A 20665-nucleotide genomic window follows, 5' to 3' on the forward strand; every position below is an offset into this window, starting at 1 on the left:
GGCTGACAGGAAACAAAGAGTAGTGATTAACGGGTCCCTTTCGGAATGGCAGGCTGTGACCAGTGGGGTACCGCAAGGTTCGGTGCTGGGACCGCAGCTGTTTACATTAATGATTTAGATGAAGGGATTAAAAGTAACATTAGCAAATTTGCTGATGACACAAAGCTGGGTGGCAGTGTGAAATGTCAGGAGGATGTTATGAGAATGCAGGGTGACTTGGACAGGTTGGGTGAGTGGGCAAATATATGGCAGATGCAGTTTAATGTGGATAAATGTGAGGTTATCCACTTTGGTGGCAAGAACAGGAAGGCAGATTACTATCTAAATGGAGTCAAGTTAGGAAAAGGGGAAGTACAACGAGATCTAGGTGTTCTTGTACATCAGTTAATGAAAGCAAGCATGCAGATACAGCAGGCAGTGAAGAAAGCTAATGGCATGCTGGCTTTTATAACAAGAGGAATTGAGTATAGGAGTAAAGAGGTCCTTCTGCAGCTGTACAGGGCCCTGGTGAGACCCCACCTGGAGTATTGTGTGCAGTTTTGGTCTCCAAATTTGAGGAATGACATTCTTGCTATTGAGGGAGTGCAGCGTAGGTTCACAAGGTTAATTCCTGGAATAGCGGGACTGTCATATGTTGAAAGATTGTAGCGACTGGGCTTGTATACACTGGAATTTAGAAGGATGAGAGGGGATCTGATTGAAACATATAAGATTATTAAGGGATTGGGCACACTGGAGGCAGGAAGCATGTTCCCACTGATGGGTGAATCCAGAACTAGAGGCCACAGTTTAAGAATAAGGAGTAGGCCATTTAGAACAGAGATGCGGAAAAACTTTTTCACCCAGAGAGTGGTGGATATGTGGAATGCTCTACCCCAGAAGGCAGTGGAGGCCAAGTCTCTGGATGCATTCAAGAGAGAGTTAGATAGAGCTCTTATAGATAGCGGGGTCAAGGGATATGGGGAGAGGGCAGGAACGGGTACTGATTGTGTATGATCAGCCATGATCACAGTGAATGGCGGTGCTGGCTAGAAGGGCCGAATGGCCTACTCCTGCACCTACTGTCTATTGCCTGCTGAAGAGCTTGAATCAATACCATTTGAAGTCGTAGAACACCACAGCTGAGTAAGGTGAAAAGAGTTAATAAGTCTTGTGATTTTTTCCTTAAATCACAATATAAAATCAGGAGCACCCAAACATGGCCTTGAGATGGGCATCTACTAAGTCAATACAGAACATAAGAAATGAAATGCAGCAGAAAGCACTAGTTCATCAGCTGATAAAAGTAGAGATTGCAAATGTCAGACAACTGGCAATAACTGAGTCAACAGTGGACATTACACCCATCATTTTATTCCAATATATTTGAGATTTACATTTCATCAATTTCTCTTCTTTTCATCTTGAACACCGGAGCGTGGAATGAAAAGTCAGTGGTCTGGCCGATATGAATGTTCCATCTGGACCTTCCACTCCCAGGTACAGCAAAGAATTAATTATTTTTAATTAACGTCAGGAGAATGTTGATATCTCTGAAAAGTGGTGTTCCAGTTAATCTGTTGTTGAACTCCAAACTATCAGAAATAAGAATTCAAGACTGTTCCTCTTTTCCAATTAGGAACATATGTCCTCTGCTTTAAAAAAAATCTTATTTGAATTGTGAAACACGTTTTGTTTTGATGTCCTTACCAAGGTGGAATAAAGTCAGTGCTCTTTTACTAATATTTTATCTGTTTCAGCCATGACATTTCGCAAATATTTTCACCAAAGTCGGCAACTCTGAATCAATTGTTTGATGGATTTAATATTCTCTAGGTTTGGGTCTTTCAGAGCCAGCGCAAGTAGCACTGGTTTGTTGCCAGACTCTTCACACACGAATGTTACAAGGTGCTTTGCATACACATGGGTCAAAGGCTGTAAAGAAAACAGATTTCTAATTACTCCAGCAGAATGATTGACAATAAAGATATACACAGCATTCCACAAGGGGACCAGGGAAGACTGAAGTGAGAAAGTGGCTAAATGCACTGATCATATGATACAAACTATACATAATGTTCTCATTTGCAAGGTCAGAGCATGAGCAACACTCTTAAATGGAGTGAATCAGAACCGGAAGACAAGTAAGCTGTACTTAGATATTAGAACAGAATAAAAGAAGGACATGTGATTGGAAGGGAAAGAAAAGCATGATAACTAATTGAAAAATCATGAAGCATTTTTAGAAATCTGGGAGGTAGGAAGATCACCCAGAACAAATGTCTGCAGTATTTCTCCACAAAAGATTAGGACTCCAAGTGAATCCTCAAGTTTTAAATAGCTGTCAGCTACTTCCCAGATATGAACCCCATTGATCTGGAATCTGTACAGAATCCAATGGCAGATCAGGAGCTTGCTGAGACTCTCCAGCACCTAATCTGAAGAATCTGCTCTCAGACTCAGTGCCAGGTTAGACCTGGGCAAGAAGTAGAGAGCCCATGTACTTGAATGGAGATTTAAGATCTGCACAGAGGAAAGATACAAATAGGGTATTCATTCTTTATTAACCAATTATGTTTTATTTAGGTTTAATACTTTTAACAATTCCTATCCCGTTGATTTTCATTCCTTAAATTTAATTTATTTCATTTTAATAAGTGTTGCCTTCTGATATCATAACATTCAGAAACACTTCAAAACCTGGACAGCTTTGAAGGATAGAAGACATAGAGGTGGAGATTCTCTGCCTGTTGAAGACATTCAGAGGTGTTTTGTGGGCAGGACGACCTCCCCACTTACAGGACTTGCTTATGAGTACTGTTGGGGGGGAGGGGCAGGGTGGGGGAAGCAACAGTGGCCGTGCCTCTAGAACTGAGTCTGGCCCTGTGGCTCAGAAGGGTAGGGAACTGAAGAGGATAGCAGCAGTAATAATGGACTCTATTAGTTAGGGGGACAGATAGACGACTCTGTGGACGCAAAAATGAAACACAGATGGTAGTTTGCCACCCAGGTGCCAGAGTCTGCAAAGTTTCTGACCATGTCCACAATATCCTGAAAAGGGAGGGTGAGCAGCCAGAAGTCATGGTACATATTGGTTCCAACGACACAGGTACATAAAGGGAGGAGGTCCTGAAAACAGAATACAGGGAGTTAGGAAGGAAGCTGAGAAGCAGACCTTAAGGGTAGTAATCTCTGGATTGCCGCCTGTGCCACTGCACAGTGACAATAGGAATAGAAAGAGGTGGCAGATAAATGTGTGGCTGAAAAACTGGAGCAGGGGGTGGGTATTCAGATTTCTGGATTAATGGACCTCTTCTAGGGCACTTGAATCCAAGGGGGACCAGTATTCTGTGTAGATTTACTAGAGCGGTTGGGAGTGGTTTGTAATATAGCAGGAGGATGGGAACCAGTATGATAGAGCTGAGGATGAGCCTGCAGGTTTACAAGTAGATGATGGGTGTAACATGAACGTAAGGAAGGATAAGCCAATGATGCATAAACAGCAAAGGATGTAGGACCGAAGGTGCTATATTTAAATGCACAAAGCATTCGGAATAAGGCGGACAAACTCATGGCTCAATTAGAAATTGGTCAGTTTGATGTTGTGGGCATCACTGAGTCGTGGCTGAAAGGAGGCCATAGTTGGGTGATAACATCAAAGGATGTACTTTGTATCGAAAGGACAGGCAGGAAGGCATAAGCAGTGGTGTGGCTCTGTTGGTAAGAGATGGAATTACATCTTTAGAAAGAGGTGACATAGGGTCAGAGAATGTTGAATGTTTGTGTGCGGAGTTAAGAAACTGCAAAGGTAAAAAAACCATTATGGGAATCGTATGAAGTCCTCCAAATAGTAGCCAAGATGTGGGGTAGAGATTGCAAAGGGAGCTGGAAAGGCCATGTAATAAGTCACAACTGTAATGGGGGAATTCAATTTGCAAGGAGATTTGAACAATCAGGTTGGTGTCAGATTGCAAGAGAGGTATTTGTTGAATGCCAACAAGATGGCTTTTTAGAGGAGCCTATCCTTGAGCCTACTTGGGGCAAGATTATCTTAGATTGGATTTGCGTAATAACCCAGATCTTATTAGGAAGCTTAATGTAAAGGAATCCTGAGGAGAATGTGATCATAATATGATAAATTTATACTGCAATTTGAGAGGGAGAAGCATAAGTCACACGTATCAATATCGCAATGGAATAAAGGGAGTTACAGAGGCAGCAGAGAGGAACTTGCCCAGGTGGATTGAAGGAGAACACTGGCAGGGATGATGGGAGAGCAGTGGTGGCAGAAGCTTCTGAGAATAGTTTACATGGCGCAGAATAGATAAGACCCACAGAAGAGGCTGTTCTAAAATGGCAGGGGTAGACAACGGTGGTTGATGAGGGAAGTTAAAGACTGCATAAAAGCCAAGGAAAGGGCATAAAAGGTAGCAAAAGTGAGTGAAAAGTTGGATTGAGAAGTTTTAAAAACCAACAAAAACAACTAAAAAAAGCAACAAGAGGGAAAAGATTTAATATAAGGGCAAACTAGCCAATAATATAAAGCAGGATACTAAAGGTTTTACAGTAATATGAAGAGTAAAAGGGAGATGAGAGTTGTTATTGGACCACTGGAAAATGATGCTGGTGAGGTAGTAATAGGGGACAAAGAAATGACAGATGAACTTAATGAGTACTTTGCATCTGTCTTCACTGTGGAAGATGCTAGCAGTGTGCCAGAGGTCTATAGTATCAGGGAGCAGGAGTGAGTGCCATTGCTATTACAGAGAAAATGTGCAAGGCAAATTCAAAGGTCTTAAGGTGGATAAGTCGCCTGGACCAGATGGACTACATACCAGAGTTCTGAGAGAGGTTGCTGAAGAGATAACTGACGCATTGGTCATAATCTTTCAAAACTCAATTGATTCTGGCATAGTCCCAGAAGAATGGAACATTACAAATGTCACTCCATTCTTTAAGAAGGGAGGAAGGCAAAACAAAGTAAATTATAGGCTAGTTAGCCTGACCTCATTGGTTGGGAAGGTTTTGGAGTCCATTATTAAGGATTAGGTTTTGGGGTACTTGGAGACTAATGATAAAATAAGTCAAAGTCAGCATGGTTTCTGTAAAGAGAAATCTTGCCTGACAAATCTGCTAGAGTTCTTTGAGGAAGTAACAAATATGGTGCAGAAAGAAGTGGCAGTGGATGACAGTTACTTGGATTTTCAGAAGGCATTTGATAAGGTGCCACACATGAGGCTGCTTAACAAGATAAAATCCTATGGCGACACAGGAAAGATGCTGGCATGGATAGGGGAATGGCTGACAGGCAGGAGGCAGTGAGTGGGAACAGAAGGGGCCTTTTCTGGTTGGCTACCTGTGACTAGTGGTGTTCCTCAGGGGTCAGTATTAGGATGGCTACTTTTCATTGTCATTGATTTGGATAATGGAATTGATGGCCTTGTGGCAAAGTTTGTGGATGATACGAAGACAGGTGGAAGGGTAGGAAGCGCTGAAGAAGCAATGCAATTGCAGCAGGACTTAGACAAATTGGAAGAATAGGCAAAAAAGTGGCAGATGGAATACAGTGTTGGGAAATGTATGATAATGCATTTTGGTAAAAGGAACAATAGTGCGGACTATTATCTAAATGGGGAGAAAGCTCAAGCATCAGAGGTGCAGAGGGATTTAGGAATACTCATGCACAACTCCCAGAAAGTTAACTTACAGGGTGAGTCTGTGGTAAAGAAGGCAAATGCAATGTTAGTATTTATTCCAAGGTGAATAGAATATAAAAGCAGATAGATAACGCTGAGCCTTTATAAGACACTAGTCAGGCTATTGTCAAGAGTTTTGGGCCCCATATCTCTGAAAGGATGTATTTGCCTTTGGAACAAGTTCAGAGGAGGATCATGAGGATAATTCCAGGAATGAAGGGGTTAACATATGAGGGGCGTTTGGCAGCTTTGGGCCTGTACTCAATGGAATTTAGAGGAATGCAAAGGGATCTCATTGAAACCTTGAAATGTTGAAAGGACTAGATAGGTTGGATATGGAGAAGATATTTTGTATGGTGGGGGTATTCTCAACTTGAGGACACAGCCTCAAAATGAAAGGATCACCTTTCAGAACAGAGGTAAAGAGGATTTTATTTTTACCTGGAGAGTACTGAATCTATGGAATGCTCTGCCACAGACTGTGGTGGAGGCCAAGTAGTATATTTAAAGCTTAAGTTGATAGTTTCCTGATTGGTCAGTGCATCAAAAGATATGGCAAGAAGGCAAGTGTATGGAGTTGAGAGGGATCTGGGATCAGCCATGATAGAATGGCCAAGAAGACTTGATGGGCTGAATGGCCAAATTCTGCTCCTATGTGTTATGGTCTGTATCCAAATGAAGGTCTTGTAACAATACTACCTACTGTAGAAATTTCTGTTCTTGTCTTATCTGATGTTTTTGCAAAAAAAATTTTTCCTCTTGCAAAATTTTAACAGTTCTGTACAATTCTCTTGACGACACTTCATTCCTAGTACTTTCCTTACTGTACAGATTTTTTCAAAGTTCAAAGCAAATTTAATATCAAAGTATGTCACCATATACAACTCAGAGTTTCACTTTCTTGCAGACATTCTAATAAATCACATAGCCCTCAGAATGTCGCCATGATTCACCAGCACCATTTTAATAGTTGGGTTTTAGCCAACTATTTTCATAAATTACATCTTTAAAATTCCATGAGTTGTTCTCTAGCCACAATAACCTTTGCTCTTCAATAATATTCTCACTATTTGCTACTGAAAAAATATACCCCAATTCATATATAGTTACAAGAATAAGTTTGTGGACCCTTTGCAATTACCTGGTATTCTGTTTAATCACCTATAAAAAGTGGTCTGATCTTCATCTGAGTCAGTCATGGACAAACACAATTTGCCTAAATTTAATAACACAAACAACTGTATTTCTTCTCATCAATACTGAGTATATCATGTCTACCATTCACAGTCTAGGAGCAAAGAAGTATGTGAACCCCTGGGGTAATGCCTTCTACAAAAGTTATATGGAGTCAGGTGTTCCAATCAGTGAGATGAGTTTGGAGGTGTAGAGGTGCCTTGTCCTATAAACAAGACACAAAGTCAGGTTGCTGACAGAGAAAGATCTGCTTATGGCCATCTCATAGACATTCAGCAAACTCACTCTCGGGATCCATAATCAACCTGATTTTCCCAATCAACCTGCGTGTTGAAACCTCCTATGACTGTCATAACATTGTCTTTTGAAACGCCTTTTCTATTTCCCATTGTAATCTGTGGTCCACATCCCTGTTACTGTTGGGTGGCTTGTATATAACTGCCATCAGGATCCTTTTACCCTTGCAGTTTCTTCACTCAACCCACAAGGATTCAACACCTTCTGATCCTATGTCATATCTTTCTACTGATTTGATGCCATTCTTTACCAGTAGAGCCATGCCACCCCCTCTGCCTACCTTCCTATCACTCTGAAACAGTGTATAACCCAACCTTGGTCAAGTTTTACTTAGTTTCATTATATCACTCTGTTGTCTTCCAGTATTTAGTTCTAACAACATTTTAGAACACCAATGCTCTCAGCAATTTTTCTTACAGGCTCAGCTTATGCATTGAATTAATGCAATCTTATTTCAAAGATCCTGATTCTGATCTATCTGAGACTGACCATGTGACACAGGAATACACACATCCGAGACCTCAAATCTCTTCTAAGTTCAAACAGTTGATACATTCAATCCCTACCTACATTCTAATAAGACTGACATTCTTTTATCAGATATCCTGCTATCTGAAGACTGATGAAGAGACAATTAATGTGATTACATTGCTTGGTTAAATAAGCTCACAACTGGAACAGAACTACTAAAGCATCAGACAAAGTTCTACATGTACAGTGTATCTGGGAGTTGTTAAGAAGGTGAATAATGTGTTGGCTTTCATTTGTCGGGAGAATTGAGATCAAGAGCTGCAGAATAAAGTTGCAGCTCTATAAAACCCTGATTAGACTACATTTAGAATATTGAATTCAGTTCCGGTCATCTCATTACAGGAAGGATGTGGAAGCTTTCGAGAGGGTGCAGGGATTTACCAGGAAGCTGCCTGGATTGGACAGCATGTCTTATGAGGACAGATTGTGAGAGCTAGGGCTTTGGAGCAAAGGAAGATGAGAGGTGACTTGACAGACGTACAAGCTGATAAGAGGCATAGATTGAGTGGATAGCCAAATATTGTTTCCAGGGTGGAAATTGCTAATACCAGGGCGCATAATTTTAAAATGAGTGGAAGAAACTATGGGGGGGGGGGGGATGTCAGAGGTAATTTTTTATAGAGAGTGTGGATGGGTGAGTGGAATATCCTACTGGGTGTAAAACCTCTTAGATAGGCAAATGGATGATAGAAATATGGAGGGCTAGGTATGAGGGAAGGGTTAGATTGATCTTACGACTAGGTTAAAAGATCAGCCAAAAGAAACCTTTCAGAAGTTAGTTCAGTATCATTCTTCTAAGTGGTATCTGAGTTTCTCCAGTATTTCAGTATTTGTTTATTCTAAGTCAGAAATGGACACTGTACGTCATGATAGTTGTAGGAATATATGAATAGCTCCAGGAACTTGAGGGTAAAATACATTCTAGCTATTAAAATGAAAGGCTGGTATTCACCTGGATTTCTTTTAGGGTCACTTTTACTACATTGAAGATGCCATAAAAAAGGAGAAACTTTTAGAACTCATCTTATAGCTTCTATCTCTTAAAAATCTTCTTACCTCATCTTTCCCCATTAAGATCTTTGTACTAAAAGTGGGTTTGCCGATTTCATTTGCAACAACATGTGGTGTCACAGAAATCAAAGTCCCCACTTTGCCATACTGTGTGACCAAAAGAAAGACATGATCACTGAATATTGTACATACGACCTCTGTCAGGATTCCACCAATGGCTTCTGCAGCCTGCTTAGACTGGATGATACTTTTTGCTGCCATAAAACTTCTGAGATTGACACGCAGGCCGTTTCTAATCCAATGCACAGAGCCACAGTATTCAAAAGATCATTATCTAAATTAAGAAGAGATTCATATCAATGTATTTTGAAGATATCAGATAATTCCTTTTCCGGGTGCATTTCACCCATAATATAAGTAAAATATACAGATTCTTAGACAAAACATATGATTTCATTTGCCTTAAGTCTCAGGCTGTACATTTGGTGGGTGGCAGGAAAATAATTTCACACAATTGTGCAACAAGTTCACATTGAGTTTAGCAGTCCAAGTTTTTGGTGTCAGACATGTAAGTAATCCAGTCTTTCGATTCCCTGAAGCCCAGACGTTATGGCTTTAAGACACTCCCCAGAGACTCGAAAGATAACTCTAGACTGGCAGCTCAGTGTCAGTGAGAAGTGCTGCCTCAGAAGTACATCCATCTGAGGAAAATCTAAACACAAGCCACACTGGTTCTCGCAGGTAGACACAAAGAATTTCCCAGGATCATTTCAAAAAGCAAAGGAGACAGTTCCTTATGGACTTTACCAATCAGTTTTAAAAGGTGAGCGGGGCCTGTTGGAACTTGTCTGCAGAGCAAGGCATTGCTTAGGTTATTAGTAACTTAACAAGGGTCAATAAGAAGTGAGGTGTAAGCGGAATGGCCATTGTGCGAGTGGACCAGGGTTAGAGTGGTCAGACTTTGGATCAACAGGCAAAGGCCAAGGCTGTTGGGTCACTTGCAATCCCTTAGCTGATTGTATGGTACCACAGGGTCTCCCTGATGCACCAAACCTCAGCTCCTGACGAACAAGCTCAAGGAAGTTGGATTTACGCAGGACCATCTGGGGGGCTAAAACCTCACAAATGAAACTTTGATCACACACTGAGTACAGGCTTCAGATGGTAGATGGGTAACCATCAGGAGAGTTAAAGGGGGGTGGTAAGCAGTCAGTGCAGAGTTCCCCTCTGTAATAAGTATACTCCTTTGGATCCTGCTGGGGGCGATGACACATCAGGGCACAACAGCAGCAGCAGCTGGGCCAGTGCCACTGTAACCGGCCCGGAGGCTCATGGGGAAGAGTAAAGTCAGGCAGAGTGATAGCGATAGGAGACGCAATAGTTAGGGGGATAGACAGAAGATTCTGTGGCCACAAAAGAGATGCCTAGATGCTGTGTTACCTCCCTGATGCTAGAATCCAGACTATTTTGAAGAGGGATAGTGAGTAGCCCTAGTGAGGATGTGGTGCACATTGGCAACAATGACATAGAGAGAAAAGGAGTAAGAGGTCCTGCACAGTGAATATAAGGAGTTAGGAGAGAGGTTGAAGAGCAGGTCCTTCAAGGTATTCCTCTCTGGATGACTCCCAGTGCCACATACTAGTCAGGGCAATAATAAGATTATAGTAAAGATGAATAAGTGGCTGAGGAACTGGTGAAGGGGGCAGGATTTCAGGTTTTTGGGTTATTGGAATATCTTCTGGGTCAGGGTAACATGCACAAGAGGGATGGGCTGCACCTGACTTGGAAGGAAACCAATATCCTGGCCAGAAGGCTTACTCGTGCTACTCGGGTAGGTTTAAACTAGTTTGGCAGGTGGATGGAAGCCACAGAACCTGGTCATAAAGTGGAGGCATGGAGAGAAAGATAGATGATAGAGCCAGTAAAAACAGGTAGAACCAAAGTAATAGACATGACATGGTGAGTAGTTTGAAATATGTGTACGTTAACGCTAGGAGCATTATGGGTAAAGGTGATGAACTTAGAGCATGAATCAGTACATGGAACTATGATGTTGTGGACATTACAAAGACTTGGTTGAGAGAGGGACAGGAATGGATGCTTAATGTCTCGGGGTTTTGATGGTTTAGAAAAGATAGAGAGGGAGGTAAATGAGGAGAGGCAGTTGCACGACGAATTAGGGACAATATCACAGCTACAGTCAGACGAGAGATCATGTAAACATAGTGGACAAGGCTAGTGGCTGAAGTGACTACTTGCAGCTGGAGATCTGTGATGAGTGGTTTTCCGCAGGAATGTTTACTGGGTCCTCTGCTGTTTTGGATGTATATAAATTATGAAAATATAGATGGGTATGTTCATAAGTTTGCAGATGATATGAAGATTAGTGTGGTGTTGTGGATAGTGTAGAAAACTGGCAAAGAATACAAGAGGATATAGATCAGTTGCAGATAGCAGTGGAGTTTAACCCGGCCAAATGCGAAGTGTTACACCTTGGTAGGTGAAAGGTAAAGAGACATTACACTGCTAAGTGCATGAACCTTAACAGTGTTGATGAGCAGAAGGATCTTCTCAAGTTCATAAAAGTGGCTAAATGGGTTGATAGAGTGGTTATGAAGATACAGTGCTTTGAAAAAGTATTCAGCCCCCACAACTATTTTCACGTTTTACTGTCTCATTTCTAAATAGGATTTTCGAGTTAATCTACAAAACATTGCGTATTAGGTCAAATCAGAAGTAAAATTCCAAAACCTGTCAACTATTTACTAAAAACTAAAAATGTGAGGCTGGAGAAGTACTCACCCCTTTGTAATTACTACGCTAACTTTCCTCAGGTATAATACTGAACTACCTTACCACCTCACCCAATTTGCTGATGTAGAAAATTGCAGGGTTACCTGACTGAATACCCTCTCTGTGTAAGGTCCAACAGTAAGGTAGATTTTCAATAGACCAAACCAAAATGAAAACAAAAATGCATTCAAGGCAAGTCAAGGAAATGATAACAGAGAAACACAGATCTGGGGAAGGTGCCAGACCATCTCAAAGGCACTGAACAGACCTCAGTGCAGTTCATTGTGAAAAAGTGAAAAAAATATAAAACCACAGCCTGCCTCTCTAAACTTAGACGCTGGAGAAGAATGGTATTTGTAGGAGCAGCTACTGTGATACTAAGAGCCACTCTGAATGAGCTGCAGAACTCAGTGGCTGCAACTGGAGATGAAGGTCATGGCTCCATAATCTCTAAGGCCTTGCACAAAAAGGGTATTTATGGAAGGGTGGAAAGGAAGAAGCCCTGGCTAAAAAGAAAGCATGTTCTTGCCTGTCAAGACTTTGCAAAGTGTCACTTAGACGATACTATAAAGATGTCCCAAGGTCAGATGAGACTTAAGTGAACTTTAAGTGCCACTCCCTAACTAACCTGGCATGCTTGAGCAGTTTTGCAAGGAGAAATGGGGAAATCCATCATGTTGTGCAAAACTAGTAGAGACTTATCCAAGAAGACTACAGGCTGTAATAACTATGAGAGGTGCTACAACCAAGTACTGAGCAAAGGAGGAGGATTATTTTAGAATCACTGACATTTCAGTTTTTCAATTTTTAGTTTATCATGTTTTACAATTTTCCACATTTTTTCGGCTCTACCAGGAAAAAAAGGAGCATGTGATTCAAAAATAAAAATTCTCAGTTAAATTGATCAAAATCCCTGGTTGTAATATGCACTTAGGTGAACAAAGGGTTGAGGGCTGAATAGTCTTACAAGGCACTGAATATGCTTGCATTTATTAATCGAAGCATTAATATTCAAAAGTCAGGAAGTTATGTTGCAGCTTTATTAAACTCTAGTTGGGCCCCATCTGGAGTATTGTACACAGTTCTGGTTGCCCCATTGGAAGGATGTCGAGGGTGCAGAAGTGGTTTACCTGGATTAGAGGGCATGTGCTTTAAAGACAGGTTCAACAAACTTGGGTTTTCTCTGGAACAGCGGAGGCTGAGAGGAGATCTGATAGAAGTCTATCTGATTATAAAAGGCACAGATAGAGTAGACAGACAATATCTTTTACTCAGATATTGGAAATGACTAAATCCTGAGGGCATGCATTTAAGGTGAGGGGGGTAATTTCAAAGGAGATTTTGAGAGACAAGTTTTTTTTCCACAAAGAATGGTGGGTGCCTGAAATGCATTGGCTGGGGTGGTGGCAGAGACAGAAACATTAGATGTTTTTAAGAGACTGGTTTGGTTGGCCATTTGATTACTGATTTAAATTGTTTGGCACAACCTTGTGGGCTAAAGGACTTGTTCTTTCCTGTGCTCAACTCTTCTATGTTCTACCCCGAGGTTGTGGTATCATTACAACCTTTCTCTTTGTAAGATCTTCCTCAGCGTAGACACCTTAACATCAGGAATCTATGAAGGTCCGCTGGCCTGTGGTGGGTACAAATATCCTGACTGAGCTGCTCACTGGCAGAGATGCCATTGCTTGCTGCCAGTAATACACACCCCAAAGTCCTTTTCCAACTCAACCCATGGACCAATCATATGCTTGTGGTTTGATGCTGCACATCTCTCCACTTCCATCACGTTTCTGTCAACCCTTTGTGCATCATATATTCTTCTTCCAATTCCCCTACAATTTTTGTTGTAGCGTTTATTTTTCCAGTCAATCTAATCCTTCCAGGGCATATACAAACCCACATCCTTCCAAAGACCCCAGTCCCCTGAATCCTCCTGACACCCTCATTACTTCCACCGTCCCTTAATATCCTTCGATTACCTTCCCTTCCCCAATATGCTTTTCTCATCCGCTTCACCATCCCTACCCCAATGAGAAAGAGATGGGAGTCTATTGGCATGGCAATGTCAGCAAAATGAAAAAGCTGCCATCCTCTCCCACCAACTGCTCATTTCTACCTAATACCCAAAATACACAAACCAGACTGTCCCTGTGGGCCTACTCCAACACACTGAACTCATGTCCTCATACCTCGACTCCATTTTATCCCCCTTCAGTCCCTCCTCACCTACATCTGTGACACTTCACACGCTTTCAATCTCTTCAACAATTTTCACTTCGATCGCCTTGTTTTCACTGTGGATGTCCAGTCCCAGTACACTTCCATCCACCATCAAGAAGGCCCTAAAGCTCTCTGCTTCTTTCTAGATAACAGACCTAACCAGTTTCCCTCCACCATCACCCTATCCCCTGTGGCAGAACTAGTAGTCACACTCAACAATTTCCCTTTTGGCTCCTCCTACTTTTTCCAAACCCAAAGTGAAGGTATGGGGACCAGCATGGGCTCCAGTTACTGTATATTTGCCTTTTCATAGGCTACATGGAACAAGTTCTAAGCATTCATTCGTAACGCTCCCCAATTCTTTCTATGCTACATTATTGACTGCATTGGTGCTGCTTCATGCACTCATGCTGAATTTGTCAATTTCATCAACATTGAGTCCAACTTCCAACCTGCCCTCAAATTCACTTGGTCCATTTCTGGCACCTCTCTCAATCTCTGGTTTCCTCCTACAGTACAAAGGCATACCCATTAGTAGGTTAATTGGTCATTGTAAATTGCCCCATGTTTAGGCTAGGTGACATGGCTTGAAGGGCCTATTAAGGATTTTATCTCATTACATTTCTCTAACCTCCAGTAATTTCTCCCCCTCCTCCTTCACCCGTATTCCATTTCCCATTCTGGCTCCCCTTACCTCTTTCTCTTCTCATCTGCCCATTACCTCCTGGTCCTCCTCCTCTTCTATCAACTGCCTTCTTCTTCAGTCTTTTACCACCTATCACCTCTCAGCTTCTCACGTCACCCCCTCCCCACCCACCTATCTTAACACAGGAACATATAAAACCACCTATCACCTTCCAGCTTCTCACATCACCCCCTCCCCACCCACCTATCACCTTCCAGCTTCTCACGTCACCCCCTCCCCACCCACCTATCTTAACACAGGAACATATAAAACCACCTATCACCTTCCAGCTTCTCACATCACCCCCTCCCCACCCACCTATCACCTTCCAGCTTCTCACATCACCCCCTCCCCACCCACCTATCACCTTCCAGCTTCTCACGTCACCCCCTCCCCACCCACCTATCTTAACACAGGAACACAAAAAACCTACAGCACAATACAGGCCCTTCCACCCACAATGCTGAAATTACCTCGGGTTACCCATAGCCCTCTATTTTTCTAAACTCCATGTACCTTTTCAGGAGTCTCTGAAAAGATCCTATCGTATCCGCCTCCACCACTATCACCGGCAGCCCATTCACGCACTCACCACTCTCTGCGTAAAAAAGCTCTTCTGCCTCAACTGGCTTCACTGATCACCTTCTAGCTTGTCCTCATTCCTCTCCCCTACCTTATTTATTCTGGCTTCTTCCCCATTCCTTTCTAGTTCTGATGAAACATCACCTCTTTATTACTTTCCATAGTTACTGCCTGACTTACTGAGGCCCTCCAGCATTTTGTGTCAGTTACACTGGATTTCCAGTATCTGCTGAATCTCTTATGTTGAAGAAGGTTGCCTCTGACTTCAGTCTGTCCCAAAGGTGCTGAGGTGCAGAAGGTCGAGAGCTCCAAATTCCTAGGTATAAGTAGCACCAATAATTTGCCCTTGTCCAACCACATGGATGCTATGGCCTTAAAAATCACATCAATGCCTCTACTTTTTCAGTAAGCTAAGGATATTCTGCATTTCCCTGGTGACTCTTAACCGATTTTTATATACGCACCACAGAAAGCATCTATTCAGATGCATCACAGCTTGATACTGGCAACTACTCTGACCTCCTTCAAGAGGGCCACAACCTTGTCATAGTGTTTGGAGGCTTGCACACCTCAATGACCCAGAGCTATGTTGGCTGGAGTCAGGGCCTTGTGCACTTGGTAGGGTCAACCATGCCAAACAGGTCAAAGGGTAGAGGCCACCAGGCTCAGGGGTTCAGCTCAGGCCTAACGACCCTGACTGGTCAAACAAAATTGTTAAGTAAACAGCAATGAGGGATTATTCTTTATCTCTGTGTGACAGTACAGACAGATAGTGACAGAGGACCCTGAACACCAGCTGCATTAACAGGCAGTAAGACCAACCTGGTGCATTATGTACTCTGTTGCTCTCTAACTATAGTTGGATGTTAATGTGTTGTATATTAAACTAACATCTGTAGTGGGCCCATTGCTTATAAGGAAAGACTGTACAGACTACATTTGGTTTTGTGTTGGTTTAGGAAACTGTTTAAGAATGTGTTTGAAATGTACATGTTTCAGACATTCTTAACAGAGTGGATTTGGAGAAGGTACTTCAGATATATCCTCATGAGAGAATCCAGAACTATGGGGGAGGGGTAAGGGAGGGAGGGCAACAGCATATTTTAATAAAAAAGATGGAAGGAACGATAGCCGAGACTTTGAATCTTTTCAAGGCAATGGTAAATGTAGATAAGCAAGAGGTTAAAGATTATGGTGTAAATACAAAATGATGTTACTATCAGTTTAGCCATGGATAATTTCCATCTGCTCGTTGTTGGACTTTTAAATGGACCTCTTGTATGTTAATAATGAACACTTGACCTCGAAATCTACCTGTCATGCCCCTTGTTTGCCTACCCTGTTCTCTTTGTAAACGTTTACGTAACACTATACTCTGCATTGTTATTGCGTTTCCGCAATGAACATCTTTTGAAATGATCTGTGTGGATAGTTTGCAAAATTAAGTTTTGCCCTGTATCTCGGTACATGTGACGATAAACCAATGAACTGGTGCAGTATGGCGGAAGGGACAAGTGCCCCTGCCCTGCCCTGCCCAAACCCCATCCATCGTTTCCTCTCTCCTCCTCTACCCCATCCCGTCTACCCACGCTCACCTACTCGCAGCCCCCGGGCCCGACCGCGAACCTTCACTCACTTCCCGCAAACAACGGAGGCCACGAACCTGCACCACGACCCGACACGACACGACACGGCACGTCACGGCACGTCATGCCGTACACGCGCCCGCTCGGTACGTACGGCCACGCGTACACGCGGGCTGGCGTAACGGAAATGCGCATGCTCAAAGACACCGGTTCCCTCCTGGATGGTAGTAGTCCTGGGAAGTATTCGCCTCGCTGGAGTTCGGAGTAGCAAACACAAATTGCTCATGGAATTTGGCATCCATGGAGGGGTTTCAAGCCAAGACCGTTCATCAGGACCGGAAAGGAAAGGGTCTAGCAACTCAGCAGGTCAAGCAGTTGCTGTGGTGGGTGTGTGGGGAGGAATTGTCAATGTCTCCGGTTGAAACCCTGCATCGGGACACCTAGAGTGTTATACAGCATGTATGGCCCCCTCAACCCAACTGGTGTATGCTGCCGAGCCGAGTTAGTTGCACTTGCTTATTATTGACCTGTTCCCCCCCCCTCCCCAAACCTTTCCTGTCCATGTACCTGTCTAAATGGGATAATTTTACCCTATTCTACTACGTCCTCTTGGGAAGTTTACACCACCCTCAGTGTGAAGCAGTTGCCCCATGTTCAAAGAACATAGAACAGTACACTGGAACAGTCCCTTGTCAAAGTTGTGCCCAGTTAATTATATTAGTAATCAAATGTCCAGACAAGCTAATTCCTCTGCATACACAATGTCCATATCCTTCCATTTCCTGCACCTTCATTGCCTATCTAAGAGCTTCTTGAGCTTCCTCCAATGTAGTCGCCGGCCTCTACCCCCTGCAGTGCTATGCAGGCACCCCCCCCACCCCACCTCTCTCTGTAAAACAAAACCTTGTCCTGCACATCTCCTTTGATCTTGCCCCACTCACCTTAAATATGTGCCCTCTGATATTAGACATTTCAACTCTGGAGAAAATATGCTGGCTGTCGATTCTATCTTTATCACTTTAAAAACAGCGATGTCCCCCAGCGTCTGCTGCTCGAGAGAAAACAAGCCATATTTGTCCAATTTCTCCCTATGCCTTCCAAACCAGGCAGCATCCTGGTGAACCTCTTCTGCACCCTATGTAAAGCCTCAGCATCCATCCTATAATGGGGCTATCAGAATTGAATGCAATACTCCAGTTGCAACCTAACTGGAGTTTTATAAAACTGCAACATATCTAAGAGCTTAAGGGTTTTGTCATTAACGGCCACAATATTACTGGTAATTAATACACCTTACTAAGATGCCCAAGTAGCAACATATATCACCTTCATCACCTCCTTGATTCCTCTTGCATAGATTCCCTACCACTACCGCAAGATTTGCTGCTCTGTAGCTTCCAACATTATCCCTATTTCCTTCTTGAATAATGGAACAATATTAACTAACTGCCAGTCCTCCAGGACTTTGTGTGTGGCTGGAGAGCACACGAAGGTAGTGGCCAAGGCTCCAGAAATCTCATCTTTTGCTTCTGTTCATAATCTGTTGTATATCCCATTATGACCTGGGGATTTAACCACCTTTCAAGAGACTCAACCTACCTCCTCCTTTATATCGATGAGCACATTCCACACTGATCACCCAATCCTCCACATCCTCTTTGGCAAATACTAATGCAAGTTACTAATCTAGGACCTCACCCACATCTTCTGCTTCCAAGCACATATTCTCTCCTTTATCCTTGAGTGGTCCCACCTGCTTCCTAGTTATCCTTTAGCTTTTGATGCTTAGAATGCCTTGGGATTCTCTTTAATCCTACTTGCCAAGAACTTTTCATGGCTGTTCCTGACACTCCTAGTTCCCTTCTCTAATTTTGTTTCCTCACTCCTTTATAATCCTGGGAGTTCTTTGATTTTATTGTCCTAAACCTTACATATGCTGCCTTTCTCCTTGACTGAATTTACTACCTCTTTCAACATCCAATATTCCCTTACCTTGCCATCCTTGTACTTCCTTCTGCTTATCTGTTCCTCTATAGTCCCATCACACTGATTGCATCTTTCTTATTTTTTATTGTGTTGGTTGTTAACACAAACAATGCATTTCACTGTATGTTTCAATGTACATGCGATAAATAAATCTGAATTTGCATCTGAATATAGATTCAGTGGATATGCCCTCTATTTTTACCCTTTAAATTATTCCTTTTTCCCATCAACTCTCTGCCCTGTAGTAGAGGTACTTTGACAATTCCCCTCCCTCAATCCCCTCCACAGATGCCATTCACCCCACTGATAGTTTGGTTCTTCATGACTTCCATACTTCAGTTCTCGGCCTTCGTTTATAAAGCTTAGCAGAACACATACGATGATCATTGCATATGTCTTATCTTCTGTCCCTCTCAAAATAGAATCACACATTCTACCTTGAATTACCTGCTGTTATTCTTCTTGCCAAAATGAAAGTACGGTCATTTCTTAGCAGAAGGATTTCAGCAGTTCAACAAAGTGACTTGCTCCACCTTCTCAAGGGCAGTGGGATGAGAAATGAACACAAGCCTTGTGAATGACACACACCATCTCAAAAGCAATGTCAGTGGGTGAGATCAATTTTTATCAATGCCATTTATAATTTAAAACTTCTATCAGTTCCCCTTACCAAGTCCCCTGTTCCCAAACAATCTCAACCTCTCCAGTGTGACTACTAAAGTCCTCCATTATTGGAATTAATGCTGATACATTTGTAAACCTACCAAAGCCTTTACATCTTTTCTAAAGTGTTGACCTTAGAACTTGGCACAATATTCCACTTGTGGTTAACACCTTTTTACAAGTCCAGAACATGTGTCCTTTTATCTATCTTCAACAAACTCTGTGCATATATGAACATAAAAAGGAGAAGTAGGCAATTAGGCTCCTTGTGCCTCTTCTGCCCTTAGACAAAATCACGGTTAACTTTTTTTGTACCTCAGGGCCATATTTCTGCACCAGACCCCATCTCCTGATTACCTTCATATCTAAAAATCCATCTTCTTTGTAACCTACTCAGCAAATGAATCTTCAGATCACTTGTGTTGAAAGTTCCAAAGATTCATGTTCTCTAGGTGACGAATCGTCTTATGTCTGTCAGGAATGGCTGATCACATATTCAGAGATTTTGACTGCTGGTTCTAGACACCACAGCTGTGGGAAACATCTGCAACCCTCTCACTGGGCTCGTAAATAAATATTCTAAATTTTCAACTTTAACAAACAATTACAGAAAAGGAAAATAAAATTATAGGGACCCATTACAGTTAAACCAATCTAAATGTGCACATAAACATTGGAGCTCATTTCTGGAGTAGTCGGGTATATCACTTTACTCATGCACTGAAGCCACATGAAAGCACTTGCCACAGTCCAAATTTCCCTCAAAGACCATCTCAAACAAACTGGGTCTCTCAGGAGTATTGGCATTTCCTCCTTGGAGACATTCATCTGCACAAAGCACTTCTTACAACGGGGACTCTCCTTTGAACGGCATTCTGTGGCATCTTCCCTTGTGACTCACTCCGTCACTCCCAGCAAAAGAAAACCCCAAACTAGACTACTGTCCTTCAGAAATCTGCTCTGACCTAGCACTCCCAGATGTTTCACTGGGCAGAAAATTACAACACATACCAAGCCAATCCCGAGTGGCTGACACCACAATTCTAAGTTGGACAACATGGCTCCTTATCTTTAGCCAAAGCAACAACTACAGGACACACTGCTTTTACAGAAAATTGCTAAAATAAAAATACTTCGCAAGATAGCAATAGAACTCTTACCCAGGATATTACATTCTCCACCCAACAAAAATAGTCATGTCCTCATGACTTTGGACCATTAAACCATTATTAATAACACAGTATTCAAATGAATGTTGTGATTTCAGGACCCCCAGTCCATTTGTAAGTGAAGTAATATACTGTATCTCACTGTGGGATTGATGCAGCACTCTCTTTCCCCGGTGCATCATATGCCAGCCTATCTGGGAGTCTCCAGACACTCTGAAACCTTCTGCAGCTTAAGGTACTCCTTGTGACCATTCCTGCTTATTAGGGGAT

The 20665-nt window shown here is 42.4% G+C and overlaps 1 protein-coding gene across 4 annotated transcripts; it reads right to left on the reverse strand.

Annotated features, from left to right (window-relative positions):
• Positions 1 to 1333: 1333 nt before the first annotated feature.
• psmg3 (proteasome (prosome, macropain) assembly chaperone 3) lies at positions 1334 to 16760 on the reverse strand. Of its 4 annotated transcripts, none has more exons than XM_073060988.1 (3): positions 16655 to 16760; positions 8754 to 9042; positions 1334 to 1914 (listed from the first exon to the last, which is right to left on the reverse strand). In XM_073060988.1, exons 2-3 carry the CDS (start codon positions 8967 to 8969, stop codon positions 1762 to 1764), a joined length of 369 nt encoding a protein of 122 aa, XP_072917089.1. In that variant the 5' UTR covers positions 8970 to 9042; positions 16655 to 16760; the 3' UTR covers positions 1334 to 1761. The 4 variants fall into 4 exon arrangements, with proteins under 4 accessions (XP_072917089.1, XP_072917090.1, XP_072917088.1 ...); XM_073060989.1 differs by having other exon boundaries at positions 16628 to 16717; XM_073060987.1 differs by having other exon boundaries at positions 16587 to 16695.
• Between the last annotated feature and the right edge of the window lie 3905 nt (positions 16761 to 20665).

Source organism: Hemitrygon akajei, chromosome 11 (genome assembly GCF_048418815.1).
Source record: "Hemitrygon akajei chromosome 11, sHemAka1.3, whole genome shotgun sequence".
Lineage (NCBI taxonomy): Eukaryota > Metazoa > Chordata > Chondrichthyes > Myliobatiformes > Dasyatidae > Hemitrygon > Hemitrygon akajei.